This window comes from Hylobates moloch, unplaced genomic scaffold, assembly GCF_009828535.3.
Source record: "Hylobates moloch isolate HMO894 unplaced genomic scaffold, HMol_V3 SCAFFOLD_2, whole genome shotgun sequence".
Lineage (NCBI taxonomy): Eukaryota > Metazoa > Chordata > Mammalia > Primates > Hylobatidae > Hylobates > Hylobates moloch.
In genome coordinates, this window is record NW_026652277.1 from 79,888,980 (window position 1) to 79,914,628 (window position 25,649).

General features: G+C 40.8%; 1 protein-coding gene across 8 annotated transcripts in view; it reads right to left on the minus strand.

Annotated features, from left to right (window-relative positions):
- Positions 1 to 3,579: 3,579 nt before the first annotated feature.
- MRAP2 (melanocortin 2 receptor accessory protein 2) overlaps positions 3,580 to 25,649 on the minus strand; it is a 99,911-nt gene continuing 77,841 nt past the window's right edge. For 5 of the 8 annotated variants that reach the window (XM_058434800.1, XM_032152066.2, XM_032152058.2 and 2 more), the window contains one exon: positions 3,585 to 5,369. In XM_058434800.1, coding sequence (XP_058290783.1) covers positions 4,979 to 5,369 — 391 coding nt within the window. In that variant the 3' untranslated portion in view covers positions 3,585 to 4,978. Of the gene's footprint in view, positions 5,370 to 7,296; positions 7,359 to 25,649 lie in introns of those variants that run through there. The other 3 variants (XM_032152042.2, XM_032152035.2, XM_032152081.3) reach the window with 2 other exon arrangements.

Here is a 25,649-nt window from a genome sequence, read left to right on the forward strand (position 1 = left end):
GAGGCCTGGTTTCTTCTTGCTGCTGATAGTAAAATGCAAGAGGAAAGATAAATTGAAGGAAGAACTTTAAGTGAAGAGGAATCAGGATTGATGATTTGGGAAATTCTCAGCCAATTACATTGCAAAAACACTAAAATTAGGAGACTCATCATCAGGAAAGCATGCTCTGGAGAGAAAGCCAAGGACCGTGGCTAGGCAACCTTTGCTATTGTCTCAAAAGAAACAAAAAGAGTATTAAACCACACAGGGGGCTCTCTCTGAAAAAATTAGGAGTGTGACTCATGGATCATTTTATCCATTTAAGTACAAACTAGGAATAGAGATAGGGTTATTCAGGAGTGATCCACAGAAGAGCCCCTTGCCTAATGTAGTAAGTTTCTGTGATATATCCAGGAGACACACTAGTTCTTGAAAATGTTATACCAGCAGAAACACTGCCAACTTTGAGACAGCCAGGCTGGTTGGTTTTCTGTTTTGGAGTGGTTTAGAGAAAAAGAACAAAAGCTCCTTACTCAAGTTGTAGCTTACCTAACTTCCAGCCAATCAGCAATAAAAGATCCAAGAAGCTGTTAACCACAAGTTCCTGCTTTAAGGGATTAGGGACTTCCCTGAGGCCCCATATGCAAACTTGGACTTAAACTTCAACTCATAGCTACCCCTTCCTCATTTTAATGCTAAAAGTCACTACCAGGGGTGGAGATTTAAAATGTAATGTGACATGTGATATACGAAGAAGCATGCGAAGCCATTGCCCAAGCGCTAGAGAAACTCCTCCTATACATGCCCTGATAAAACACTTACCTATGGAAAGGCCCTGTAAAACTAACTCACATACTGCCCTCAGGGACCAGCCTGCCCTTTTCCTTGTGCAGCGCTGACTTCCTTGTGTACAAGCTAAAATAAATCTTTCTCTTTCTCTTTGCTGTTATGTCTGGTGATCTGTATTTCCATCCTGGAAGATTACAAGAACCCAGGGTGCTGATTACATCTCATGGCACTCCAGATAGAACCCTCATTTTAGGGTCCTGTGGGAGCAAATGGTACAGCCCAGAGGACAGAGATAGCTGACCAGGTACAAACCAAGGCAGCTGCGCCATTGTTTCACCCTGCACCATTGTTTCAGCCCTGGTGCCTTGGTGAGTCAAGTTCCTACATAGGATAAGTCCCCATTCCCTGTTTCTTTCTCTCTCTATTTTTCTTCCCCTATTCTCTCTCTTTCTCTTTGCTCCTATGTTTGGTGATCACTCTTGATGTCTATACTGGAAGTTTACAAGAACCCAGGGAATTGATAACAACCTTAACTGAAATGGACAGAGTGAGGGCAAGATAAATGAAGGCTATCAGACTCCCAAAATTCTACATGCAGAAAAAAAGGCTGATAAAACTACTCAGCTACAAACACATTGTACCTTTCAAGTAGAAGAACAGATGATTCCAAGAGTGGAGCTTCAGGCCCAGAGGATGTAGCCAGAAGTCATGAAAGACTATTTCCAGGACTTGCAGCTTAACAGTTTTCCCGGTTTGAAGGATTTGTTATTTTTTGGGACTGATGATTCATTTTTTCCCTTCCATTTTCTCCTTTTTGGAATGGGAATACAGTTGATCCTTGAACAACATAGGGTAGAACTGCACATGTCCACTTGTATGCAGATTTTTTTCCAACCAAATGGGGATTGAAAACACAGTATTCTTGGGATGCAAAACCCACATATATGGAGAGCGAACTTTTCATATACACGGGTTCTGCAGGACCTACTGTGGAACTTAAGTATGCTAGGATTTTGGTGTATACAGGGGGCCTGGAACCAATCCCCTGCATATACTGAAAGACAACTATATTAGTAACTAGTATCTTATGTCGGTCACATCATTGTATTTTGGGAGAAAATAACTTATTTTCTAGTTTTACAGGTCCACAGATGGAGTTTTTCCCCAGGATGAATCATACCCAGGATCTCACTAATACTGAAATTAGATGGTTAAGATAATAAGATTTGAGACTTTTAAGCTGACAAGATTTAGGTAATACATGTGACTTTGAATTGATTCTATAGTGAATTGAGACTGTGGAGTATATTGGGATGGGGTGTATGTATCGTGCATATAGAATGGATATAAACCTTTGGGGCCAAAGGTAAGACTAGCAGGCTAATGGTTCCCCAAACACGTCCACATCCTAATCCCTGAAACCTGTCAATATGTTGCCTTATGTGGCAAAAGGCACACACTTTACAGATGTGATTAAATGAAGGATCTCAAGATGGGGAGATTATCTTAGGTAACCCAATGTAATCACAAAGGTCCTTATAAGAGAGAAGCAGGATGGTTAAAGACAGAGATGTAAAGTGGAAGAAGAGGAGCCACAGAGTGGGAGCAACCCCTGGAAGATAGAAAAGGCAAGAAAACTGATTAATCCTGAGAGCCTCTAGATGGAATGCTGCTGGGCTAACACCTTGATTTTACCCACTGAAACTGAGTTTAGACTTCTCTACTCCAGAACTGTAAGACAATAAATTTGTGTTGCTCTAAGTCACTAAATTTGTGGTAATTCGTTACAACAGCAGTAGGAAACAAACTCAAGAACCAACATGAGCATGAAGCATATGTGGCCTGCTGTGCTGTAACGAAGACTTTTTTCTCTGACCCAAGACTCTTGTGTCTTCTGGCAGCATCCATGAGACTATGGCAAGCTGACTTGCAGAAGGGGCAAAATCTTGGACCATTCACAGTTCTTAACATTTAGTTCATAAAAATGATGATATAGTCATGGGTATTTGTCTGACCTTTAAATATCTTTCAATCTTCTGATCAATAAATCTACTTCTAAATAAGATACCACTTAAGTAGCTGCGAACTTAATAGCCCATGATTTATATTTCATTAAATAAATTATGAATAATCATACTCATATTAGAAGTTAAACTCTGGCCAGGCACAGTGGCTCATGCCTGTAATCTCAGCACTTTGGGAGGCCAAGGCAGGCAGACCACTTGAGGTCAAGAGTTCGAGACCAGCCTGGCCAACATATAGTGAAATCCCATCTCTACTAAAAAATACAAAAATTAGCTAGGCGTGGTGGCACGTGCCTGTAGTCCCAGCAACTTGGGAAGCTGAGGCAGAAGAATCACTTGAACCCAGGAGGGGAGGCTGCAGTGAGCCATTCAGCCTGGGCGACAGAGCAAGACTCCGTCTCTCAAAAACAAACAAACAAAAAAGTTAACAAACTTAGCATTCTTTAATACTCTTGCTCTCTTGCATAAAAAGCTCATGAAAATAGCATCTATTTGTAAAAATATGTTAAAGTAGCTTTAATTACAAACAAAAATTCCATACTTTGTTTTACTATTCAGAGTCTTAAAGAATGATATTTTCTTTAAAATACATCATAGAAAAAGGATTTCTTTTAGCGAAATAATTCCTAAATGAAATCTCATGCATGACTCAGATCACCAGAATCCCAAAGATGGTAGAGTCAGCACTGCCTACTCCAAGAAGTTAGGAGACATTATAAACATGGTACAACTTTTTGGGAAATAAAAAATTGGATGTTTGAAAATAAAGAACCAGAGAAAATTTCTGTGCAGTCAAATGCATTTATTTTGTAGCTTAAGCAAGACAGGTGGTGAACAAATTCATAACGAAAATGCCACCCGGAGATTAACAGCTTGCCATGCATGCAACTGTGTGCACAAAATCAAGTTGTTTTAATACCAGCGTGCAGCTTTGATTCCTCATGAAATTAAAGCTGTGTTGCTCACATGTCTATATAACTCAGGCCACCCTGAATATCTGCTAGTGGGGAATTTACAACCCACTGACCATCTCAGCTCAAAGCCAGATGACTATCACCTACACATCTGCTAAGGTAATAGCATGGCAAATAGTATTTTTCTTGTTCTGTAGCCAATGGCACAGATACACCAACACAGAGATACCCAGAAGGCACCTCCTCTCACTCAGCTGACAAGCTTCCTAACATTTCTTGGGGACAAGAGTACCATGCATGTACTATGAATTGGTACTTATTCTGAGGCAGGGGATGGCTGTCCCCAGATTAGAGCATGGGTGGTTGGAAGTTCTCAGAAGAGCTTTTTCAGCACAACCCACCAGAAACACTGGCCACCGTGACTGTGTAAGATGAGTCTCCTGGCATTCTGGTAGACACCCAGATCCCCTGACTAAAGCTTGGCTCAATTAGGGTTGAGTGGAAGGTACAGAGATTTGGGAGAGCTACAAGAGATACGAGGCAGTACCCTAGTTTATACTGTTTTATGTATAGCTCAGCCTCATCTGAAGGCAAAGTCATAAATTCACAAAATATTAGAGGTGGGATGGATCACTCCAGACCTGTCAACCTACAGTTAAAAATGGGGCAGCCCAGAGAGGTAAAGCAACTCGCTAAAGGTAGAGCATACTAGCGGCAGGGCCAGATTAGAACATGGTAGGCTAATCCTCACCCAAGAATGCTGACAATAAGTGTTTGGCCAAATTTTTCAACAATCAAGACGGGCTAGTATAAATCAGAGCTGTCCAATCTTTTGGCTTCCCTGTGCCACATTGGAAGAAGAGTTGTCTTGGGCCACACATAAAATACACTAACACTAACGATAGCTGATGAGCTTTAAAAAAAATAGCAAAAGAATAAAAATCTCATGTTTTAAGAAAGTTTAAAATTTGTATTGGGCCACATTCAAAGCTGTCCTGGGACACATGCCACGGGTTGGACAAGCTTGGTGTAAATACTTTAATACATACCCCCAAAGCTCCAAATGTATTAAAAAGAAAAACAAAACAAAACAAAAAACCACTCAGCTTAATCAGCTCAGCTCTCTTCTAAAGGCGTCTCTTCTCTGTCTCTCTGTCTCTATCTCTGTGTCTCTCTCTCCCCCAAACACACACAATTTTGGTGGATGTAGATTTCTTGCTACATAAAGACAGAATCCACATCTTCAGGAAGACGCTTTACAGAGCATGCTTCTCAATCCAAGTCTTTATGGGAGGTCTGGGAAAGTGGCTTAGTTTCCAGAACAATAGGTGGTTCAGAAATCAGAAGATCATCCTCCCCAAAGGAGTTCTGGTCTGTGTTCACAAAGTTGGGGATATCAAACTTCATGAGCCTGTTCAGCTCCTCCTCTGGCTTCTCACTGCTTCTGATGGCTTCCTGGAGTTGGACATCACTGTCAAGGGCTGTGGTCTGGTGAAAAGCTTTGGCTCTGTCCAAGCGTTCCACCTCATTGATGTAGCAGTGAAAGAGAGACCTGGACTCCTCGTTGCCTTGGCGAGAAAATACCTTATCTGGCTCCAGAGGTCTTCCAAAGTCTGACACAAAGCTGTTCATTCTGAATCTCTTCTCTGAGGACTCTGCATTGCTATTTTAAAAAAGAAAATAAAAGATTGCTTAACTCCAGCCCATTCACCTGCAGAATCATGGTCTTCTGCACGTAGGGCAGGCCACCACATTTCCACTAAGTACCTATTGAGTGTAAGCCCCTTGCATGGCATGCAGACAAACATGAGAAATAAGAGAAATCCCTTCTGAGTATGTACGGATAAACCCGAGGCAAAGGCTTCAAGATGAGGGCCCCCAGATCATCCTGAAAACAGACACCTTGCTGAGGAATTCCCCAATATTCTGCAGACACACCAGTATTTTTCAGTGGAATTCTTGGACCATTTGCATCATAATTACTCGAAGTGCCTCTTAAAATGCAGATTCCTGGGTCACAGACCCTCAGAATCTGTGAATGTAGGCTCAGTAATAAGCATTTTCATATATTCTCTAAGGGTCATTACTCATACCGAAGTCTAGAACCACTGGCCTAAAAACAATAATACTGTCTCATAGGGGTACATTAAATATTTGCCAAAATGCTATAATATCCATTTTTCTCACTTGATTCTCACGGGTAACCAATACAGTCAGTCACTTAGGGCAAGAATTATGATGTGCATTTTACAAACGTATGAACTCAGGCAAGGAGCAGTCAAATTGCCCACTTAGTCACACAATCAGTTTGTGATATGAGTGGGAATACAACCCAGATCCCTAATCCCTTGTTTCCTTTAATGTGGAACAAATAAGCAGTTCAAGGGTAATAAATGAGTCAATGAGTGAATAAAATAACTCTCAATTAGTCCCACATGTGCATGAAAGAAAGAGCCCAGGTCAGCTGAGAACCTGATACTCCATCTACTTTAATCACCATCCTTTCCAGACTTCAAGAAGAATCGCCCATGCACAGGGAGTGACTCCTTAAGGACACACATCATGACTGAACGTGTTTTCAAGTCCAGAACAGAACCTGACAAAAATCAAGCTCTGGAGTCTGTGACTGAACGTGTTTTCAAGTCCAGAACAGAACCTGACAAAAATCAAGCTCTGGAGTCTGTGACTGAACGTGTTTTCAAGTCCAGAACAGAACCTGACAAAAATCAAGCTCTGGAGTCTGTGCTCAACAGATCTGTAATCCTCTCAGTGTTCCCAGTTCTTAAATCTCTTCCTTCCCATCCTATCACTCAGGAAAAAGCACTTATGACCAAATTCTGTAAGAATTTGGGCAGAGGAGAAAAAAAACAAAAAACGAAAAACACAGGTCTGGAAAACCTGATCATGTATCACTAAACTCCAAATTATCAAAATCACCTGGATTTCAGAGGTCAGCAACCCTAGAAGGTTTGTAATCCAGCTAGCTGAAGGAATTTTAATATCAGATCTGTCTCCTAGCATGGTTACCTGGGTGACATCAAGCAAGAAATCCTTTCAGAAACCTGCATTTTTCCTCTTAATAATAAGCCGGGTTAACAATTTTCATTGCCCACTAAACAAACATGTTGTGAAGGTCAAGGGTTTATGCAAGAATCCAATATTCTACTATGTCAGGTACTCAGAATTCAGAGAAAATCATTTTAGAGAGACTGAAGATTTATGCTTTAGTGCAAATTTACATGGTCTTCTTTGTCTTTCTGTAAATGAGTTTCCCCCAATTGTCATTTCACTCAGGTTTAAAAGATATTTGAGAACAGGGATGAGTGTGCCAGCAACCTGTGACCTGATAAACTAAAATGTCACCTAGGAAAAAGAGTGGCTTAAAGCTGTGAAAGGAAAATATCTTGGACCCCCAAATCACTAAGCTAAAGGGAAAAGTCAAGCTGGAAGCTGCTTAGGGCAAACCTGCCTCCTATTCTATTCAAAGTCACCCCTCTGCTCACTGAGATAAATGCATATCTGATTGCCTCCTTTGGAGAGGCCAATCAGAAACTCAAAAGAATGCAACCATTTGTCTCTTATCTACTTACAACCTGGAAGTCCCCTCCCTGCTTCGAGTAGTCCTGCCTTTCCAGACTGAACCAGTGTTCATCTTACATATGTCGATTGATGTCTCATGTCTCCCTAAAATGGATAAAACCAAACTGTGCTCTAACCACCTTGGGCACATGTCTTCAGGACCTCCTGAGGCTGAGTCATGGGCGTGTGTCCTCAACCTCGGCAAAATAAACTTTCTAAATTAACTGAGACCCGTCTCAGATTTTGGGGGTTCACAAAGCATTTGGAGAAAGCATAATTAAGATTGCTGGGGCGCACACCATTCCTCAATTCCAAGGCTAAGAAGCTCTGAGAAATAGCTTTTCTGCCTACCTGTGGCACCAGCTGAGTGCAACAGCAGAAGCCCAGCTGTGTGTGGCTGCTCTTCCATAACACAGCTATGTTTCCTGGAATTAAAGTCCATTACTCACCCTTGCTGGAGAACTAAGGCACAAGAGACCAAGATAATTTTGTCCCTCCCCAGGACAGTGCCAAGGCAGTAGACATTAAAGCCCCTCTGAGGTGCCTTTCCTGCCCCCTGAGGCTACCCTGTGCTCCCATGGCCACCCCCCCCCTCTAGATTCCTCCCGATGATCCCTTGGTATGGCAACAGTACGACGTGTCTGATTCTCCCTTCGTGAGAAGAGCAAAAAGTTCATCTTTGTACTCTTAGAGTCCAGTAAATATTAAACACTCAATACACTGGACTTCTATTTGTCTCTTCTTTCCTTGACTGATAAACAAAACGACCTGTATGTTGTGAAAGTTGTCAGAATAAATATGGAGTCACTTATGTTATTAAAAAATATCCTGATGAATAGAGCTGGGGAAGGCCATGAAGTGGGAACTCTCACTCACAAATGTCTGATAACAAGAACCATCATGAAAGACTGCAAAAACCATAACCTTGCACAAAAAAATACTTCTATAAGGACATCTGCCCAGCAACTGCCTGTCCAACCTGGAACTGGCACCACCCGTATTGTTCCTTGTAGCTAAGGATAACTCTCTCCAAACAACTATGTAATCCTCCTTACTTTTCCTTTAAAAACCTTTGTCTTCTTTTACTTCCCAGAATATGCACATAAGTTATACGGCATGAGTATTTTCATTGCAATGACCCATTACCATGGAAACATCATTTTCTTTTAGAGAACCTCTCAGTGTTTGTTATTTAGGTTGACATAAATGGTCTCCAGAAGTGGAACCTGAAGCAAGATCACTTTTGGAAGGAATCAGTGATTCTTGGAACCTGCAGGCTGTGCTCACCTTGAGCCCATTGAGCTCTCTGCTTCCATGGCTCACCTGTTCTGCCCTGGTGAGTCTTCACTCAGGCTAAGCCCCTTCTTCCTGATAGAGGCTTTTTGACTTTATCTGAGATTTGGTTTGGTTCTAAGCCTACCTTAAATGAAGAACGCTGCATCTCTCTTGGAACAATAAAATTCTGTTTTTGGCAAGCCCTTCCTGAGAAGTGTCCTTGTGGAAAGTACTCCGGTTTCTACAGAATTTACAATCTGTCTTGGAGACATGTCTTTTCTGGTGAGTTCATTTTTGGTTCTTTCTGCATGCCTAGTTTAATATTTTGTTTGATCTGCATGCCTGGGTTAAAATTTCTGTGAACACTCCGATTTGGGTTTGGTTATGCATGTGTGTAAATGATTTGGCTCTTCCCCCTTGCTTGTTTCTGAAAATCTTTCAAGAGCAAAAATAAACATCCTAAGTGGTGGATGCAGGATGGCTAATTAAAAGCCACTATGTCGGTTGCCACTGTATAAGACACCAGTCTAAACTCCTGACATTTTCCTGACAAGATTTAAAGAATTTTCTTTGCACACCAGTACAAACTCCTGACGTACCACTGATATGATTTATGGGATTTTCTTTGCTTTTAAGAAATTAATAAGAAATGAAGGGGCCGGGTGCAGTGTCTCATGCCTGTAATCCCAGCACTTTGGGAGGCCGAGACGGGTGGATCACGAGGTCAGGAGATCGAGACCATCCTGGCCAACACGGTGAAACCCCATCTCTACTAAAAATACAAAAAATTAGCCGGGCACAGTGGCAGGTGCCTGTAGTCCCAGCTACTTGGGAGGCTGAGGCAGGAGAATGGCCTGAACCCGGGAGGTGGAGCTTGCAGTGAGCCGAGATCGCGCCACTGCACTCCAGCCTGGGGACAGAGTGAGACTCTGTCTCAAAAAAAAAAAAAAAAAAAAAAGAAAGAAAGAAAGAAAGAAAGAAAGAAAGAAAAAAAAAGAGATGAAATGAGATTCTCAAATACCCAGGCATGCCAGGTCTTCTGGGACTCCAGCTGGCTACATGGCTTTTCCTGGTGCACACAAACTCAACGGGCATCATGGAGATCATAAACTCCCCAAGCCTGTTTATCTTAGAGATGAAATAGAAACTGCAAATATAGAGTTAATACATAGAGCCTTCTAGGCTCTCTCTCCTCTATTTCATTTTTCTGCCTATTTTGAATCTGCAGACTTTTCTGCTGGTGTTAAGACAAACTCACTGCTTATGGCATTCCAGTCAAAATGCAAAAAACTTAACAGCTTTACAGATTACAACAGGTTCATGAAAACCAACAATTTAGATACCTTTGGAAATATAAATCTAGGTTTGTCTGACTAAAAAGTGCTTTGGGTAATGGGACACCTAATTAAAGGACTGGTATTCTAAAAGCAAATAACTACATAAATGTTTACAAAAGTTAGCCTCTCAGATCAAACAAGTCAAAATCTTGAGCTCAGAGGAATACTATATCTTTGTCTGGCATAAAAATTGCTTTATCTGCTATGGAGGGACTAGAAAAGGCTGGAAAAAAAACCTGTTAAAATGCTTCCTCACCCACATTGACTAGTCAAGCAAACCAGACCAGCAAACAAAAGATTGTTACTAAAAATTCAAGGCCACTTGAAGATTTTATTTTTTTTATACAATTTAGCCAGTCCTGGCTAAAATATAAATATTAAAAATATACCCTAAACTCATTTGAAACCGAAATAAAGGATAAGAGAGGTTTATTATTATTATTATTATCAAACTGCTATGAAAATTTCCTTATCCAAAATTTTAGTTCACAGCCTTAATAAGATTATCTATTGGGGCAAATAAACATTAGCCATGTGAACAGGTCCCATTTGTCGGAAATATAATTTGAGTTCAACTGTCCTTTTACAAACTGAGTTTGTATTACTATATTACACTGTCTCATGACTAAAATATCCAGATGAAAGCTAGAGAATCTGCTTCTATGTATTTGTATTGTCTGTATGTTTTAATGTTGTGTGTATATAATATTTTTCTACTAAAATATATTAAAGAGATCTGATTAATAAATTTAAAAGGGAAGAAAAGCACTTAAATTGAGTACTGTAACAAAAATATAGTAACTAACCCATGTGTTTTTAGTTCACATTACTTAAATAATTTTTTGATAAATAAGCTGGTTTTAAGTTTGTTGATAAAATAAAAATAGAGAGGTCTTCAAAATTGTCAGCATACATTTTTGCCTGGGTTTACTGTTCATCAAGATTGTACTAGATGTTTTAAGGTGATAAAATTATAAACTCACCCTAAAAACAGAATAAATTTGTTTCTGTAATTCTTTGATATGTAAGACTAATTTCATATTGTTGGCTTAATAAAAGCAGCTGTATCTTCTGAGTTATTGGCAAAATACCCATATATTTAACTTTAAGGTTCTTACTTAGGTGAACACCTGATATTCACAGGCTGTAAAAATGATTAACAGGGAAATAACTTAAAATGATGACTAGCTTTGTCTAATATCTCAGTTTCTATGAGTAATCCAGGTATAATTGTTAAAAGTAAACAGGCCAGGCATGGTGGCTATTGGGAATAACGCTCAAAATCCTAAGGAGATTGAACACTCAAACAAGGGATTTTTAGCAAAGCAATTTTACTTTTGTGTAGAGGGATGTTTTTTTGTTTTGTTTTTTTGCCAGTCACCATGAGAGCACACTTGAACAAAGGGGCACGAAAGCCTTTATTTCTGACGCAAGTCCTGCCCCTGTGCTCTTTTTCTATTGGCCGGGGTCGGGTCGCACAATCTGAATTAATCTTGGTTGGTTAGACATTTGAACTTTTTTTAGATAAGGTGGGCACGTAAGGGAGAGAGGGGAAAAGGGGAAGGGGTGTCTGTGATGAGCTAGAGGGCTAGTCTTTTTTTTAAATAAGGAAAGGAATGTGAACTCGTACTGAAAAGCCTGGTACTGTGGCATGTCCTGGCATGTAACAAAGGCAGAAAGGAAAAAAAGAGGAAAAGGAGAAAGGGGTGGGGGAGTGGGTACTATGAATTAAAGAATAAAGGATTGATCAGGCTATTTGAAGAGAAATCTCATCATATCTCACAGTGGCTCACGTCTGTGATCTCAGCACTGTGGAAGGCCAAGGCAGGAGGATTATTTGAGCTCAGAAGTTCGAGATCAGCCTGGGCAACATGGCAAAAGCCCTTCTCTACTGGTAAGCAGGAGACAGAGACATGGAGAAAGTTATAAGTAAGAAGATGCACTTCCGGTAAGGAAGGTTAAAAAGAAAAGAGAATAATTTCGTATAAGAAAGAATCTGTGTTGTAAGTTTTTGTTCTAAAGTAAAATGACTGGTCATTTAAGGTCATTTAAGAAAGAGGAAGAATAGGACAAAACTAAAGGCTTAAGCATGTTACTGAAGATTTGAGCAGGTCATGAAAGGTTCATGAAGGCTATAATTAGATGGGAATTATCTATAAGCCTTGCTAAAGATTGAGCTTTAATATTAAAAGTACACTAATACGAGAGAGAAAAAGTTATATTTCTAGAGAAAAACGACAACACTCTTGTTATTAGATTTTTAGCTCTGTGCATTATTCTCAAGTTCTTGTTATCTGCCTATAGAATAGCTGGATCCTGAATTATTCTAGATTCTTTCAATCCAACTCTCTACCATGGAATTACTAAAAATGCAAACTGTTCTGTTTCTGAAGCCCTATAACCTTAAACTTGGTGAATTTTAAGGGACAAGTCTAATGTCTAATGTATCGGTCACACAGAGAGTTCACCAAAGCACCTGTATTAATCTGTTTTCACACTGCTATAAAGAACTACCTGAGTCTGGGTAATTATAAAGAAAAGAGGTTTAACTGACACATAGTTCTGCATGGCTAGGGAGGTCTCAGGAAACTTACAATTATAGTGGAAGGCAGAGGGAAAGCAAGGCACATCTTACATGGCAGCAAGAGAGGGGGAACCCACCACATACTTTTATTTATTTATTTATTTATTTATTTATTCATTTATTTTTAAGATGGAGTCTTGTTATGTCACCCAAGCTGGAGTGCAGTGGCTTGATCTTGGCTCACTGCAACCTCTGCCTCCCAGGTTTAAGTGATCCTCCTGCCTCAGCCTCCCAAGTAACTAGGATTACAAGCATGTGTCACCACCCTTGGCTAATTTTTGTATTTTTAGTAGAGAAAGGATTTCAGCATGTTGGCCATGCTGGCCTTGAACTCCTGACCTCAAATTATCCATCTGCCTGGGCCTCCCAAAGTGCTGGGATTACAGGCGTGAGCCACTGTGCCCGGCCAAGGAATCACCACAGACTTTTAAGCCATCACATCTTGTGAGAACTCACTATCACAAGAACAGCATAGGGGAAACTGCCCCATGATCCAATCACCTCCTACCAGGTTCCTCCCATGACACATGGAGATTACAATTTGAGAAGAGATATGGGTAGGGACACAGAGTCAAACCATATCGGCACCTTATGCCATAAACAGTCACATTCAAACTGCAAACCAGGATGAGAGGTTGACAGCTTCATGGCAGTAGACAGTTTTTCCCAAGACATCAGAAAAAGACTCCATATCATAATGAGACTTTGATCCCTCTTAGTGCCTACCTTTTTCATTTGACAGGATAATGGTGCACTTGAAATTTCACAATCAATACCTTTGGCTGGTAACTTTAAAAAACCTGACCTAAGAGATCCTTTAGTGCACCTAATGGGTGATTTTGTCAACATCCCTAATACAACTGTTGTTCTCTGTCTGCTCTACTTTAATTCAACCCACCCTTGGGATGCCAGGTAATAAAATTGCTCTATATTATCTATTGTTTAAATAAGTAAATATATGTGCTATTGCTAATACTACATACTGTACCTAGATATAGTCCTCTGGGAGAATTGAGACCCATATATACAAAATAAGAAACAGGTCACATAGTTAAAACAAGTCTCACCTAATCCCCTGTGTTCATTTGATTTATTCAACTGGTCGCCTTTAAGCCCAGGTTCATGCCTCAAAACTGTTAGGCAAACTGAGATTATCATATTACTATTAATTTTACTTTCTACTTTTCTTTGTAAACTTTGTACCTGTTAATTGTTAAAATTCTTCAGAATTACAACTCCTAACAGAATAATGCTGGACCAGCACTTTGAAGTGATAGCCAACACCTACAAAACAGACAAAATTGAACTTAAATATGGACTTCAGGTAGACTTAGCCTGAGAGCCGCTCCCTCCAAACTTCCTTTGTTGCTCAAATGTGGCTAAAAGGCTTTTGACACTGATTCCTAGTCACCAATAACTTCCCTCTAATGTAGGACTAGATTAAGCCAAACCAGTACAGGTAAATCCCAGCACCAAGGGACAATCAAAATTTAACTATGGGATGATTCATCAGTGATGCCTTTTGAGAAAGATCTTCATCAAACAAGGGAAATGTGAAAGTTGTCAGAATCAAAATGAAGTCACTTATGTTAAAAACCCTGGCAATAGGGCACGGTGGCTCATGCCTGTAATCCTAGCACTTTGGGAGGCTGAGGCGGGCGGATCACGAGGTCAGGAGATCGAGACCATCCTGGCTAAAACGGTGAAACCCTGTCTCTACTAAAAATACAAAAAATTAGCCAGATGTGGTGGCAGGTACCTGTTGTCCCAGCTACTTGGGAGGCTGAGGCAGAAGAATGGCGTGAACCTGGGAGGCGGAGCTTGCAGTGAGCAAAGACCATGCCACTGCACTCCAGCCTGGATGACCAAGCAAGACTCCATCTCAAAAGAAAAATCAAACAAACAAACAAAAAAACCCTGGCAATAGAGCTGGGGAAGGTTATGAAAGAAGGGTCCTCATGCATGAGTGCCTGTTAATAAGAATCATCACAAAAGACTCTGCAAAAGCCATAACCTTGCACAAAGGCCATCTCAGTCTTACAACAAAAAAATACTTCTGCAAGGACATCTGCCAAGCAACTATCTGTCCAACCTTGACTGACGCCACCTTTGTTATTAATCCTTGTAGCCGAGGATAATTATCTTGAAATAACTGTGTAATCCTCCTCACTTTTCCTTTCAATATCTTTATCTTCCTTTACCTCCTAGAATACATACATAGTTTACTATATGAGTATGCCCATTGCAGTGCCCTATTACCAAATAAAAATCACTTTCTTTCAGAGAGCCTCTGTTTGTTAATTTGGGTTGACAATGTGAAAAACTCATCGTGGACACCACTTGCTTCGATTCAGTTACTATTCTTATCATCACTGGGTAAAGTTTACATACCATATATGTCACTGTGAAATGCATAAACCTTAAGTACAAAATATGATGAATTTTTATTAATGAACACACCCATGTAACTACCACCCCAATCAACATAAAGGACATTTATTTCCTTCATTCCAGAAAGTTTTATTCCATTCAATTTCTACCCCCTTTAGGTAACACTGCTCTGATTTCTATTTTCACAGACTAGGTTAGCCTGTTCTTGAAATTTATCTAAATGGAATCATACAATATATGGCTTTTTGTGCTTGGGTTCTTTTGCTCAATGTTTTTGAAATTTATCTATATTGTTGCATATGACAATAGTTTGTCCTTTTTCTTACTAATGCCCATTGTATGAACATACTACAATCTATTTATTCATGCTCCTGCTGAAGGACATTTGGGTTGTTTCTAGCTTGGGACCATGTGAGTAAAGCTACTTTGAACATTGTTGAGAAGTCTCTTTGTGGATATGTTTCTACTGCTCTTGAATAAATACCTAAGAATAGAATTGAGTCACGTAGTAGATGTATGCTTAACTTTATGAGACACTGCAAAGAGTTTTCCAAAGTAGTTGTACCATTTTACACTCCACCACAATGAGTGAGAATTAGTTTTTCCACCTCTGTTGTAGTCCATTTCATGTTGCTATAAAAGCATACCTGAAACTGAGTAGTTTACAAATAAAAGAAGTGTATGTAGCTGAGAAGTTCAAGGGTCTGCCCCTGGCTTCTGGTTAGGGCTTTCATGCTGCATCACAACACTACAAAGAAGGTCAAAGGAGAAGCAGACCCATAAAAAGGAAGGAAAATCTGAGGAGTGTCCTGGCATTATAGCAGCCTGCTCTTGAGGGAACTAATCCATTCCCAAGAGAGCTAATCCAGCCTTGAGAAAGCAAGAACTCACTACTGTGAGAATAGCACCAAGCCATTCACAAGGGATCCACCCCTATAACCCAAACACCTCCCATTAGGCCCCAAACCCCAAAACTGCCACACTGGGGATCAAATTTCAACATGAGCTTTGGTGGGGGCAAACAAGCTATCCAAGCCATAGCAACCTGCTTCTCAACATTTGGTGTTGTCAGTCATGTTAATGTTAGACATTCCAATGGGAGTGAAATGACATTTCATTGTGACTTTAATGTGCATTTCTCTGATGTGTAATAACATCTGAGCATCTCTTACTGTGCTTATTGGCTATTGGTTTATCTTCTTTTGTGAAGCATCTGTAGGAGTCTATTTAAAAACTGAGTTGTTTGGTTTTTGTTCTTGACTTGTGGAAGTTTTATAATATATGCAGAATATGAATTGTCAGTTATGTGTATTGCATGTATTTTCTCTTGATCTGTGACTTGGCATTTTCATTTTCTCAAAGATGTCTTTTGATGAACAGAAGTTTTAATCAGTTGTTTATCAATTTTTTTCCTTTATGTTTAGTGCTTTTTACATCTTCTCTAAGACACAATTGCCTACCCTAACATCATGAAGATATTCTCCTATGCTTTCTTCTAACTATGTTGGCCAATATGATACATTACCAATATGTGGCTATTTAAATTTAAATTAAGTAACATTCAAAATTTGGTTTCTCAGTCATATTACCCATATTGCAAATGCTCAGTAACCACATGTGGCCAGTGGCTACCTAACTGGACAGCACAGACACATTTCCATCATCACAGAAAGTTCTACTGGCCAGTGCAGTTCTAGGAGCTTTCACTTTGAAGACACACTCCGTATTGAGATGAGGTAATCTCATTCATTTTTTTTTTCGTATGTTTATCCAGTTAGACCACCACTGCCATTTAAAAAGATTTTTCTTTCAATTGACCTTATACAAAAATCACTGTATTACTACATGCTAGTAATGAAAAGGTAAACTCCATTCACAATAACATCAAAAAAATAGAATAGTTAACAATAAATTTAACCAAGAATGTTCAAGACCTGTACTCTGAAATTTTCAAAACATTACAAAGGGAAATTGAAGAAGACCTAAGTATATGGAGACATAGATCATGCTTGTGAATTGGAAGATTTCAGGTAGAAAATCATATAACCATAGACATAAGCTAGGCAGTTTCCTTCTTTCAAGAGCCAAAAGCCCTTCAGTTTCTATCTGCTTATGTTCATTCTCTAATGCCTTCCAATAATTTTTCAGGGTTTGTCAAGTATTTATCATTGTTAGAAGCTCTCCTGTGTCATCCTAACTGTGTCGTCCTACAACTGTTTATGTTGATAGAATCCTGAAACCATTTTTTTACTTATTTGTTTTGAGAATTTGTAGTCATCATTTTCTGCTTATTATAAGAAAGGCTATTGGACTTAACCTATTGACTGCAACATCACAGAACTCTACCAGCCAAAATAAAGACTGTTCAGACTGTTCTGATCCTTAGCCTTTTCTTCTTCTCACCACAGGTTAAGTCATATATTCTGTGTACCTGTAAAAGTCTTTCTACCTACACAGAGTGCATCTAACACAAGGACCCACCTAGTCCTTTAATACCCAAAGTGTAACTGTCATTTCCTCCCCAGGACACCCACATGCTCACAAACTTTCATCAACTCCCCAACTCCTCTGTCTGACACTCCAGGCCCCTGGTCTCATATCATCTGGCCTTTCCAGTGTTCTCTCCCGCCAGTCCCCTTGCTAATCCTACAGTCTAGCCACAAAGGATGTGACAGGCCCCCAGTGTACTCAGGACTGCCACTCTTTGTGCCTTCGTTTGTGCTGTTCTTTCTACCTGATAGGCCCTTCCACCAGTCTGTCTGTCAAAATCAAATAGCTTCTTCACTGTCAACTCCAATGTCACTGACTCCATGGAGACACTCTGATCTCCCAATGGGAAGAAATCTGTTCCTCCTCTGTGCTCTTGCCATATTTTACTAACCTGCTCTTACAGGTTGCATCCTTTTCTGCCTTGTGTCAGGGCTATTTTGTGTATGGTCTTTCTCTTCTATATACTGATGTGCCGTATTTGGTTCATCTTTGCATCCCTGGAAGAGCCTTGCACTAATTAGACCTCAGTGAGCACTTTATGAAATATCATGTACTGAACAGCTATATCTGTGGGCTTGTCCAAAGCCCTGATTCCTATGAGAGGCACAGCTACTCTGATGTTAGTGAAGTGCTCCTACCTCTGTGACCCTGAAGACAAATCAAGACAGAAGGACAGACTCCTTCCACCTCCATTTGCAGAGGGACAACACAAGTAATGCTCTGGATTATTCCACTAGCAATTTTCCAGATTTTTGATGAGTTTTTACAAATGAAATACCTGCTGCTGTGCCAATGGTCTTAGCATGCTGACCACTGTCTTCAGTTTGCCCCACTTACGAAAAGTTGTGGGCAGATCAGCCTGTGGGCACCTGATATTTCCAGCAGTCACTTCCAGTGGGCTTTTAAAGATATATATGCCTGGCCAGGCACAGTGGCTCACGTTTGTAATCCCAGCACTTTGGGAGGCCGAGGCAGGTGGATTACTTGAGGCCAAGAGTTTGGGACCAGCCTGGGCAACGTGGTGAAACGCTGTCTCTACTAAAAATACAAAAATTAGGCTGGGTGCAGTGGCTCACACCTGTAATCCCAGCACATTGGGAGGCAGAGGTAGTTGGATCACCTGAAGGTAGGAGTTCAGACCAGCTTGGCCAACATGGAGAAAAATACAAAAATACAAAACTAAAAATAAAAATACAAAAACTAAAAATACAAAACTCATCTGGGCATGGTTTGGGCACCTGTAATCCTAGCTACTCAGGAGGCTGAGGCAGGAGAATCACTTGAACCCAGGTGGTGGAGGTTGCAGTGAGCTAAGATCATGCCACTGCACTTCAGCCAGGGTGACAGAGTGAGACTCTGTCTCAAAAAAAAAAAAAAAAAAAAAAAAAAAAAAAATTAGCTGGGTGTAGTGGCACACACCTGTAGTCCCAGTTACTCAGGAGGCTGAAGTGGGAGGATCACCTGAGCTTGGGCAGTTGAGGCTTGCAGTGAGCCGAGATCGCGCCACTGCACTCCAACCTGGGTGACAGAGTGAGACCCCAACTCAAAAGAAAAAAAAATAACTCCTGAACAAAAGTTATAGGCTGAACCAGACACATAAAATAGATTTTCTACCCTTTCATAGCACTAGATACCTCAGAATGACAGGGCTTCCTCAGGAACCACTCACTACAACTGCATTTTGCCATCTAGTTCCTGTGGCCCTGGTCAATATCAAAACTTTTGAACAATGACATTTCCCTGCTGTTAGTCTTTACTTCCACATACCCATTCTTTAATGAGTGCCATATTCAGGTAAATTGCTACTCAAGATAGAATATAATTCCCATTTTTACAGGGTCCTGAGCAATCCTGCCCCGGCCCCTAAGTGAAGAACAGCCCCACCTGGATGAGATGTACTTAACAAAGGCTACAAAAGGAGGGTATGTGAGGCACATAATGTCTGGGGTTTGATAATTTTTCAAGAAGTCCAAAGTATTCTACATAACAATGTGACCCAAACTTTTCCCATTACTCTCTATCTGGCAGATTTATGATAATGGGGCCATAATGCTTTAACAAGACAGCATGGAGAGTAAATGGTTCCTTAGCTCAGAAAGCAGGAGGAAATGCTTCTTTTATCTTCACTGTCCTTAAAAAATCCAGATAAGAGATTCCCTGCCTGCCCCACCATACAAAAGCAAATATTCCATGGAAAAAATAATCCCCATCAAAGCTGCTTCTTAGGCCTAAAAGCTTTTAAGAAGGGTGATGTCAGCTTTATAACAGTCTTTCTTCCTCTGTAGTCTACCTTCTCAGTGCTCACCAATACGTGCCTCTTTCCTACTGGATACACAGAAGACTACCCTTCCCAGCCCCAGGCAGTCAGGTGGGTGTGGCTAGTTCTGACTAATGAGCTGTGGGAGGAAGGGATGTGTGCTGCTTCCGGCTGAAGAATGGAGGGGCAACCTTGAGATCTCCAAGTGTTTTCTTACCATGTCACAGCAACCTAGGAGGCCGCGTGGTGGGGAAAGGGCAGCTGCAAGTGGAGATGTTTCTGTCTGCCCCTTGCCAACCTTAGCAGACATGGAGTTTAAGCAAGAAATAAACCTTTGTTGTGTTATACCAAGATTTGAGGATTAACTTCTTACTGTCTGACAGCCTAGCCTAGCACATATTTCCCCCCTTAACAGAAGCCACTAAGTAGTTAGTGATTCCAGAAGTTCTCATTCTAGCATGATCCCAGGTTAAACAATTCAGGGGAAAAAAATACCCATTTTATTGCAGTGTGATTGGCCCTGTGCAGTTAAATGGATCTCAACTCCTGTCATCCAGTACATTAAAGGAAAGTCCAGCCAGGATGGCGGATAAACATTCTCTCTCAGGTAAACTGTGATTGGTTCCTGGTGGCTGCCTGGAGATCTGTTTTGAAAATGATTCTCAGGCAAAAGTCTTGGCTACACAGGGAAGATGATGCAGTCCATTGCTGATGTCTGTTGTGGGCACGGGCACAGGGAGTCAGGGCACAAGTGGTGTTATCTGTCATCCTGTGTCTTACTACTATCAAAGGGAAGCTCACACACTTCCATGTGTCAGCAATGATGAGATCCTAGGGAGCCATTTGGCCCTTGTCTGAGACGTCTCCAGGGAGAAAAATATTAAATTCAGTGGTAGATCCAAGCACCAGTCCATTCTGAGCTTCCAGACTTACTCAGGTATATTAACCATGCTGTTGGAATCACGTTCCAAAAGGATGTTGTTGATGTTCTACTTTAGGAAGTAACTGTCTTAGTGACAAACCACCCAGAGAGCTGGATATGTAACGCAATCAGAATTCAAAGGTGTTGGTCCTTCTGACCCATCACCAGGATTCTCTACCTAGCTGCCATTCTAGATTCATCTTACTGTTTCACTTTGAGACACAGCCAAGGTGAAGCTGGGATAGAATGAGGCAACATTTTGAAAGTGTAGATATAATGCTTAGGGTCTGGGTATCCCATGGGAGAATGGGTTCCTTTGTCTTCTCCCTCCTACTCTTTACCTGGACTCTTCAGCTCACACAGTGACTCATCTTTACTGAGGGATGCTCTGAGCCCAGCTTTTGCAAGAAGCTCCACCGTCTGCTCACTTCTGTGTTTACAACAGGGATGTCCAATCTTTTGGCTTCCCTGGACCACACTGGAAGAAGAATAATTGTCTTGGGCCACACATAAAATACACTAACACTAATGATAGCTGATAAGAAAAAAAAAAAAAACACACACATACAAATATCTCATAATGTTTTAAGCTAATTTACGAATTTGTGTTGGACTGCATTCAAAGCTATCCTGGGCTGCAGGTTGGACAATAATCCCAGGAGGCAGACACTTTCTTATTTATATATAAGGAGTCTCAAGCACAGAGACGTTAAGAATCCAGGCCAAAGTCTCAATAAGTAAACCTGGAAATGTTTGAGTCCAGAGCCCCGTGCTTGGCACAGTATGTGACAAAAACAAACAAAGTAATCATCATGGCGGATGGGAGGCAGGACTAGATTGCAACTCCAACTTGGATGGACAGAGCAGTGTGCAGAGGCTCGCATTGTGAATTTTAGCTCCAGATTGACTGCAAGAACAAACCAGCAATCCCAAGAGGACCCACAGACCCTCTGAAGGAAGCAGATTGCTCCTGCAGGACCCAGGAAAAACCCCAAATATTGTGGGTGCCCCAACTGCAGAAGTGGGAAACGGAGAGCCTCCTCTCCTGAACACACATCCCCACTAGAGAAACTGAAGGTCTCTTTGTGGGAGAAGTTTCCGACCGTACCTGAAGCTAAGTCAATTTAGAGAGCCGAGTGAAATACAGGGGTAGAGGAAGAAGAAGAAAGGCCCTGGGCGCTCGCTGGGTCCACAAGCAGGCCATTCCTGCCTGGCACCATAGGAATCTATCGGCAGGACGGCCAGAGGAGCCGGGGGATCAGGGGGAGAAACACCACAGGGAGAAGGAAATCTCCAGCTGAACTTTGTAACAATTTGAATGGGGCAAGAAGCCTCCTGGCCAGAACTCCGGGAAGGACACGAATCCAGTGTGCAGACTCCATAGGTGGGGAATGAACCAAGCCCTTTTCTTTCGCAGCTGGGAGGAGGGTAGCCTGGGGCAAGTTCTCAAGCCCGGCTGCCCATTGCCTGGAAACAGATTAGGGGCTGTTAGTGGGGACATGGTGGGAATGAGACTGGCCCTTTGATTTGTATGGGAGCTGCGTGAGTCCTGTGACTGCTGGCTTTTCTCCACTTCCCTGACAACCTGCATGACTCAGCAGAGGCAGCCATAATCCTCCTAGGTACACAACTCCATTGACCTGGGAGCCTCACCCCCATCTCCCACAGCAGCTGCAGCAAGACCCACCCAAGGAGAGACTGTGCTCAGACAAGCCTAGCCTTGCCCCAACCCGATCGTCCTTCCCTATTCACCGTGGTAGCTAAAGACAAAGGACATATACTCCTGGGAGTTCTCGGGCCTTGCCTACCACCTGTTTCTCCCCAAACTACCACAGCTGATGCTCTCTGGAAAGCAACATGACCCGGCAGGAGGCCAACCAGCACAAAAATAGAGCATTAAACCACCAAAGCTGAAAACCCCCACAGAGTCCATTGCACCTCCCTACCACCTCCACTGGAACAGGCACTGGTATCCACGGCTGAGAGACCCATACACGATTCTGTGCAGACAACCCCCAGTACCAGCCCAGAGCCAGGCAGACTTGCTGGGTGGCCAGACCCAGAAGAGAGACAACAATCACTGTAGTTCTGCTTACAGGAAGCCACATCCATAGGGAAAGGGGGAGAGTACTACATCAAGGGAACACTCCATGGGACAAAAGTATATGAACAACAGCCTTCAGCCCTAGACCTTCCCTCTGACAGAGCCTACCCAAATGAGAAGAAACCAGAAAACTAACTCTGGTAATATGACAAAACAAGGCTCTTTATCACCCCCTAAAAATCATACTAGTTCACCAGCAATGGATGCAAACCAAGAAGAAATTCCTGATTTACCTGAAAAAGAATTCAGGAGGCTAGTTATGAAGCTAATCAGGGAGGCACCAAAGAAAGGCAAAGCCCAATACTAGAAATCTAAAAAACGATGCAAGAAGTAAAGAGAGAAATACTCAAGGAAATAGTTTAAAGAAAAAACAAAACTTCAGGAAACATTGGACACACTTATAGAAATGGAAAATGCTCTGGAAAGTCTCAGCAATAGAACTGAACAAGTAGAAGAGAGAAATTCGGAGCTCAAAGACAAGGTCTTCAAATTAACCCATCCAACACATTGAAAAAGAATAAGAAAATATGAAAGAAGCCTCCAAGAAGTCTGCGATTATGTTAAACAATCAAACTTAAGGATAATTGGTGTTCCTGAGGAAGAAGAGAATTCTAAAAGCTTGGAAAACATATTTGGGGAAATAATCAAGGAAAACTTCCCCGGCCTTGCTAGAGACCTAGACATCCAAATACAGGAAGCACAAAGAACACCTAGGAAATTCATTGCAAAAAGACCATTGCCTAGACACACTGTCATCAGGTTATCCAAAGTTAAGACAAAGGAAAGAATCTTAAGAGCTGTGAGACAGAAGCATCAGGTAACCTATAAAGGAAAAACCTATCAGATTAACAACAGATTTCTCAGCAGAAAACTACTAGCTAGAAGGGATTGGGGCCCTATCTTCAGCCTCCTCAAACCAAACAATTATCAGCCAAGAATTATTTATCCAGTGAAACTAAGCATCTTATATGAAGGAAAGATACAGTCTTTTTCAGACAAACAAATGCTGAGAGAATTCGCCACTACCAAGCTACCACTACAAGAACTGCTAAAAGGAGCTTTAAGTCTTGAAACAAATCCTGGAAACACATCAAAACAGAACCTCTTTAAAGCATAAATCACACAGGACCTATGAAACAAAAACACAAGTTAAAAAGCAAAAACAATAAAACCAAAGTACACAGGCAACAAAGAGCACTATGAATGCAATGGTACCTCTTATCTCAATACTAACATTGAATATAAATGGCCCAAACACTCCACTTAAAAAAATACAGAACCACAGAATGGATAAGAACCCACCAACCAACTACCTGCTGTCTTCAGGAGACTCATCTAACATATAAGGACTCACACAAACTTAAAGTAAAGGGGTGGAAAAAGGCATTTCATGCAAATGGACACCAAAAGCAAGCAGGGGTAGCTATTCTTGTATCAGACAAAACAAACTTTAAAGCAACAGCAGTTAAAAGAGACAAAGAGGGATATTATGTAATGTAATTTTCTAACAGGAAAATATCACAATCCTAAACATATATGCACCTAACACTGGAGCTCCCAAATTTATAAAACAATTACTTACAGAACTAAGTGGGGGACTTCAATCCTCCATGGAGAACACTAGGCAGGTCATCAGACAGAAAGCCAACAAAGAAGCAATGGATTTAAACAAATGGACTTTACAGATAGATTCAGAACATTTCATCCAACAACCACAGAATACACATTCTATTCAACAGTGGATGGAACTTTCTCCAAGATAGACCTTATGATAGGTCATAAGACAAGCCTCAATAGATTTAAGAAAACTGAAATTATATCAGGCACTCTTTCAGATCACAGTAGAATAACACTAGAAATCAACTCCAAAAGGAACCTTCAAAACCATGCAAATACATGGAAATTAAATCACCTGCTCTTGAATGAGCACTGGATCAAAAATGAAATCAAGATAGAAATTTAAAATTCTTCAAACTGAAACACAATAATGACATAACCTATCAAAACTTCTGGGATACAGCAAATGCAGTGCTAAGAGGAAAGTTCATAACCCTAAACACCTACATCGAAAAGACTGAAAGAGCACAAACTGACAGTCTAAGGTCACATCTCAAGGAACTAGAGAAAAAATAACAAACCAAACCCAAAACCAGCAGAAGAAAGGTAATAACCAAGATCACCAGAGCAGAACTAAATGAAATTGAAACAAAAAAATACAAAAGATAAATGAAACATAAAGCTGGCTCTTTGAAAAGATAAATAAAATTGATAAACCATTAGCAAGATTAACCAAGAAGAGAGAAAATCCAAATAGCCTCATTAAAAAATGAAACAGAAGTTATTACAAATGACACCGCTGAAATACAAAAGATCATTCAAGGCTACTATGAACCTTTACGCACATAAACTAGAAAACCTAGAAGAGATGGATAAATTCCTGGAAAAACACAACCCTCCTAGCTTAAATCAGGAACAACTAGATATCCTGAACAGAACAATAACAAGCAGTGAGATTAAAATGGTAATTTAAAAATTACCAATAAAAAAAGTCCAGGACCAGACAGATTCACAGCAGAATTCTACCAGACATTCAAAGAAGAATTGGTACCAATCCTTTTGACACTATTCCACAAGATGGAGAAAGAAGGAACCCTCCTTAATTTATTCTACGAAGCCAGCATCACCCCAATACTAAAACCAGGAAAGGACATAACCAAAAAAGAAAACTACAGACCGAAATCCTTGATGAACATAGATGCTAAAATCTTTAACAAAATACTAGCTGAGTCCAACAACATATCAAAAAGATAATCCACCATGATCAAGTGGGTTTCATACCAGGGATGCAGCGATGGTTTAACATATGCAAGTCAACAAATGTGATACACCACATTAACAGAATAAAAAACAAAAATACATGATCATCTCAATAGATGCAGAAAGTGCATTTGACAAAACCCAGCATCTCGTTATGATTAAAACTCAGCAAAATCGGCATACAAGG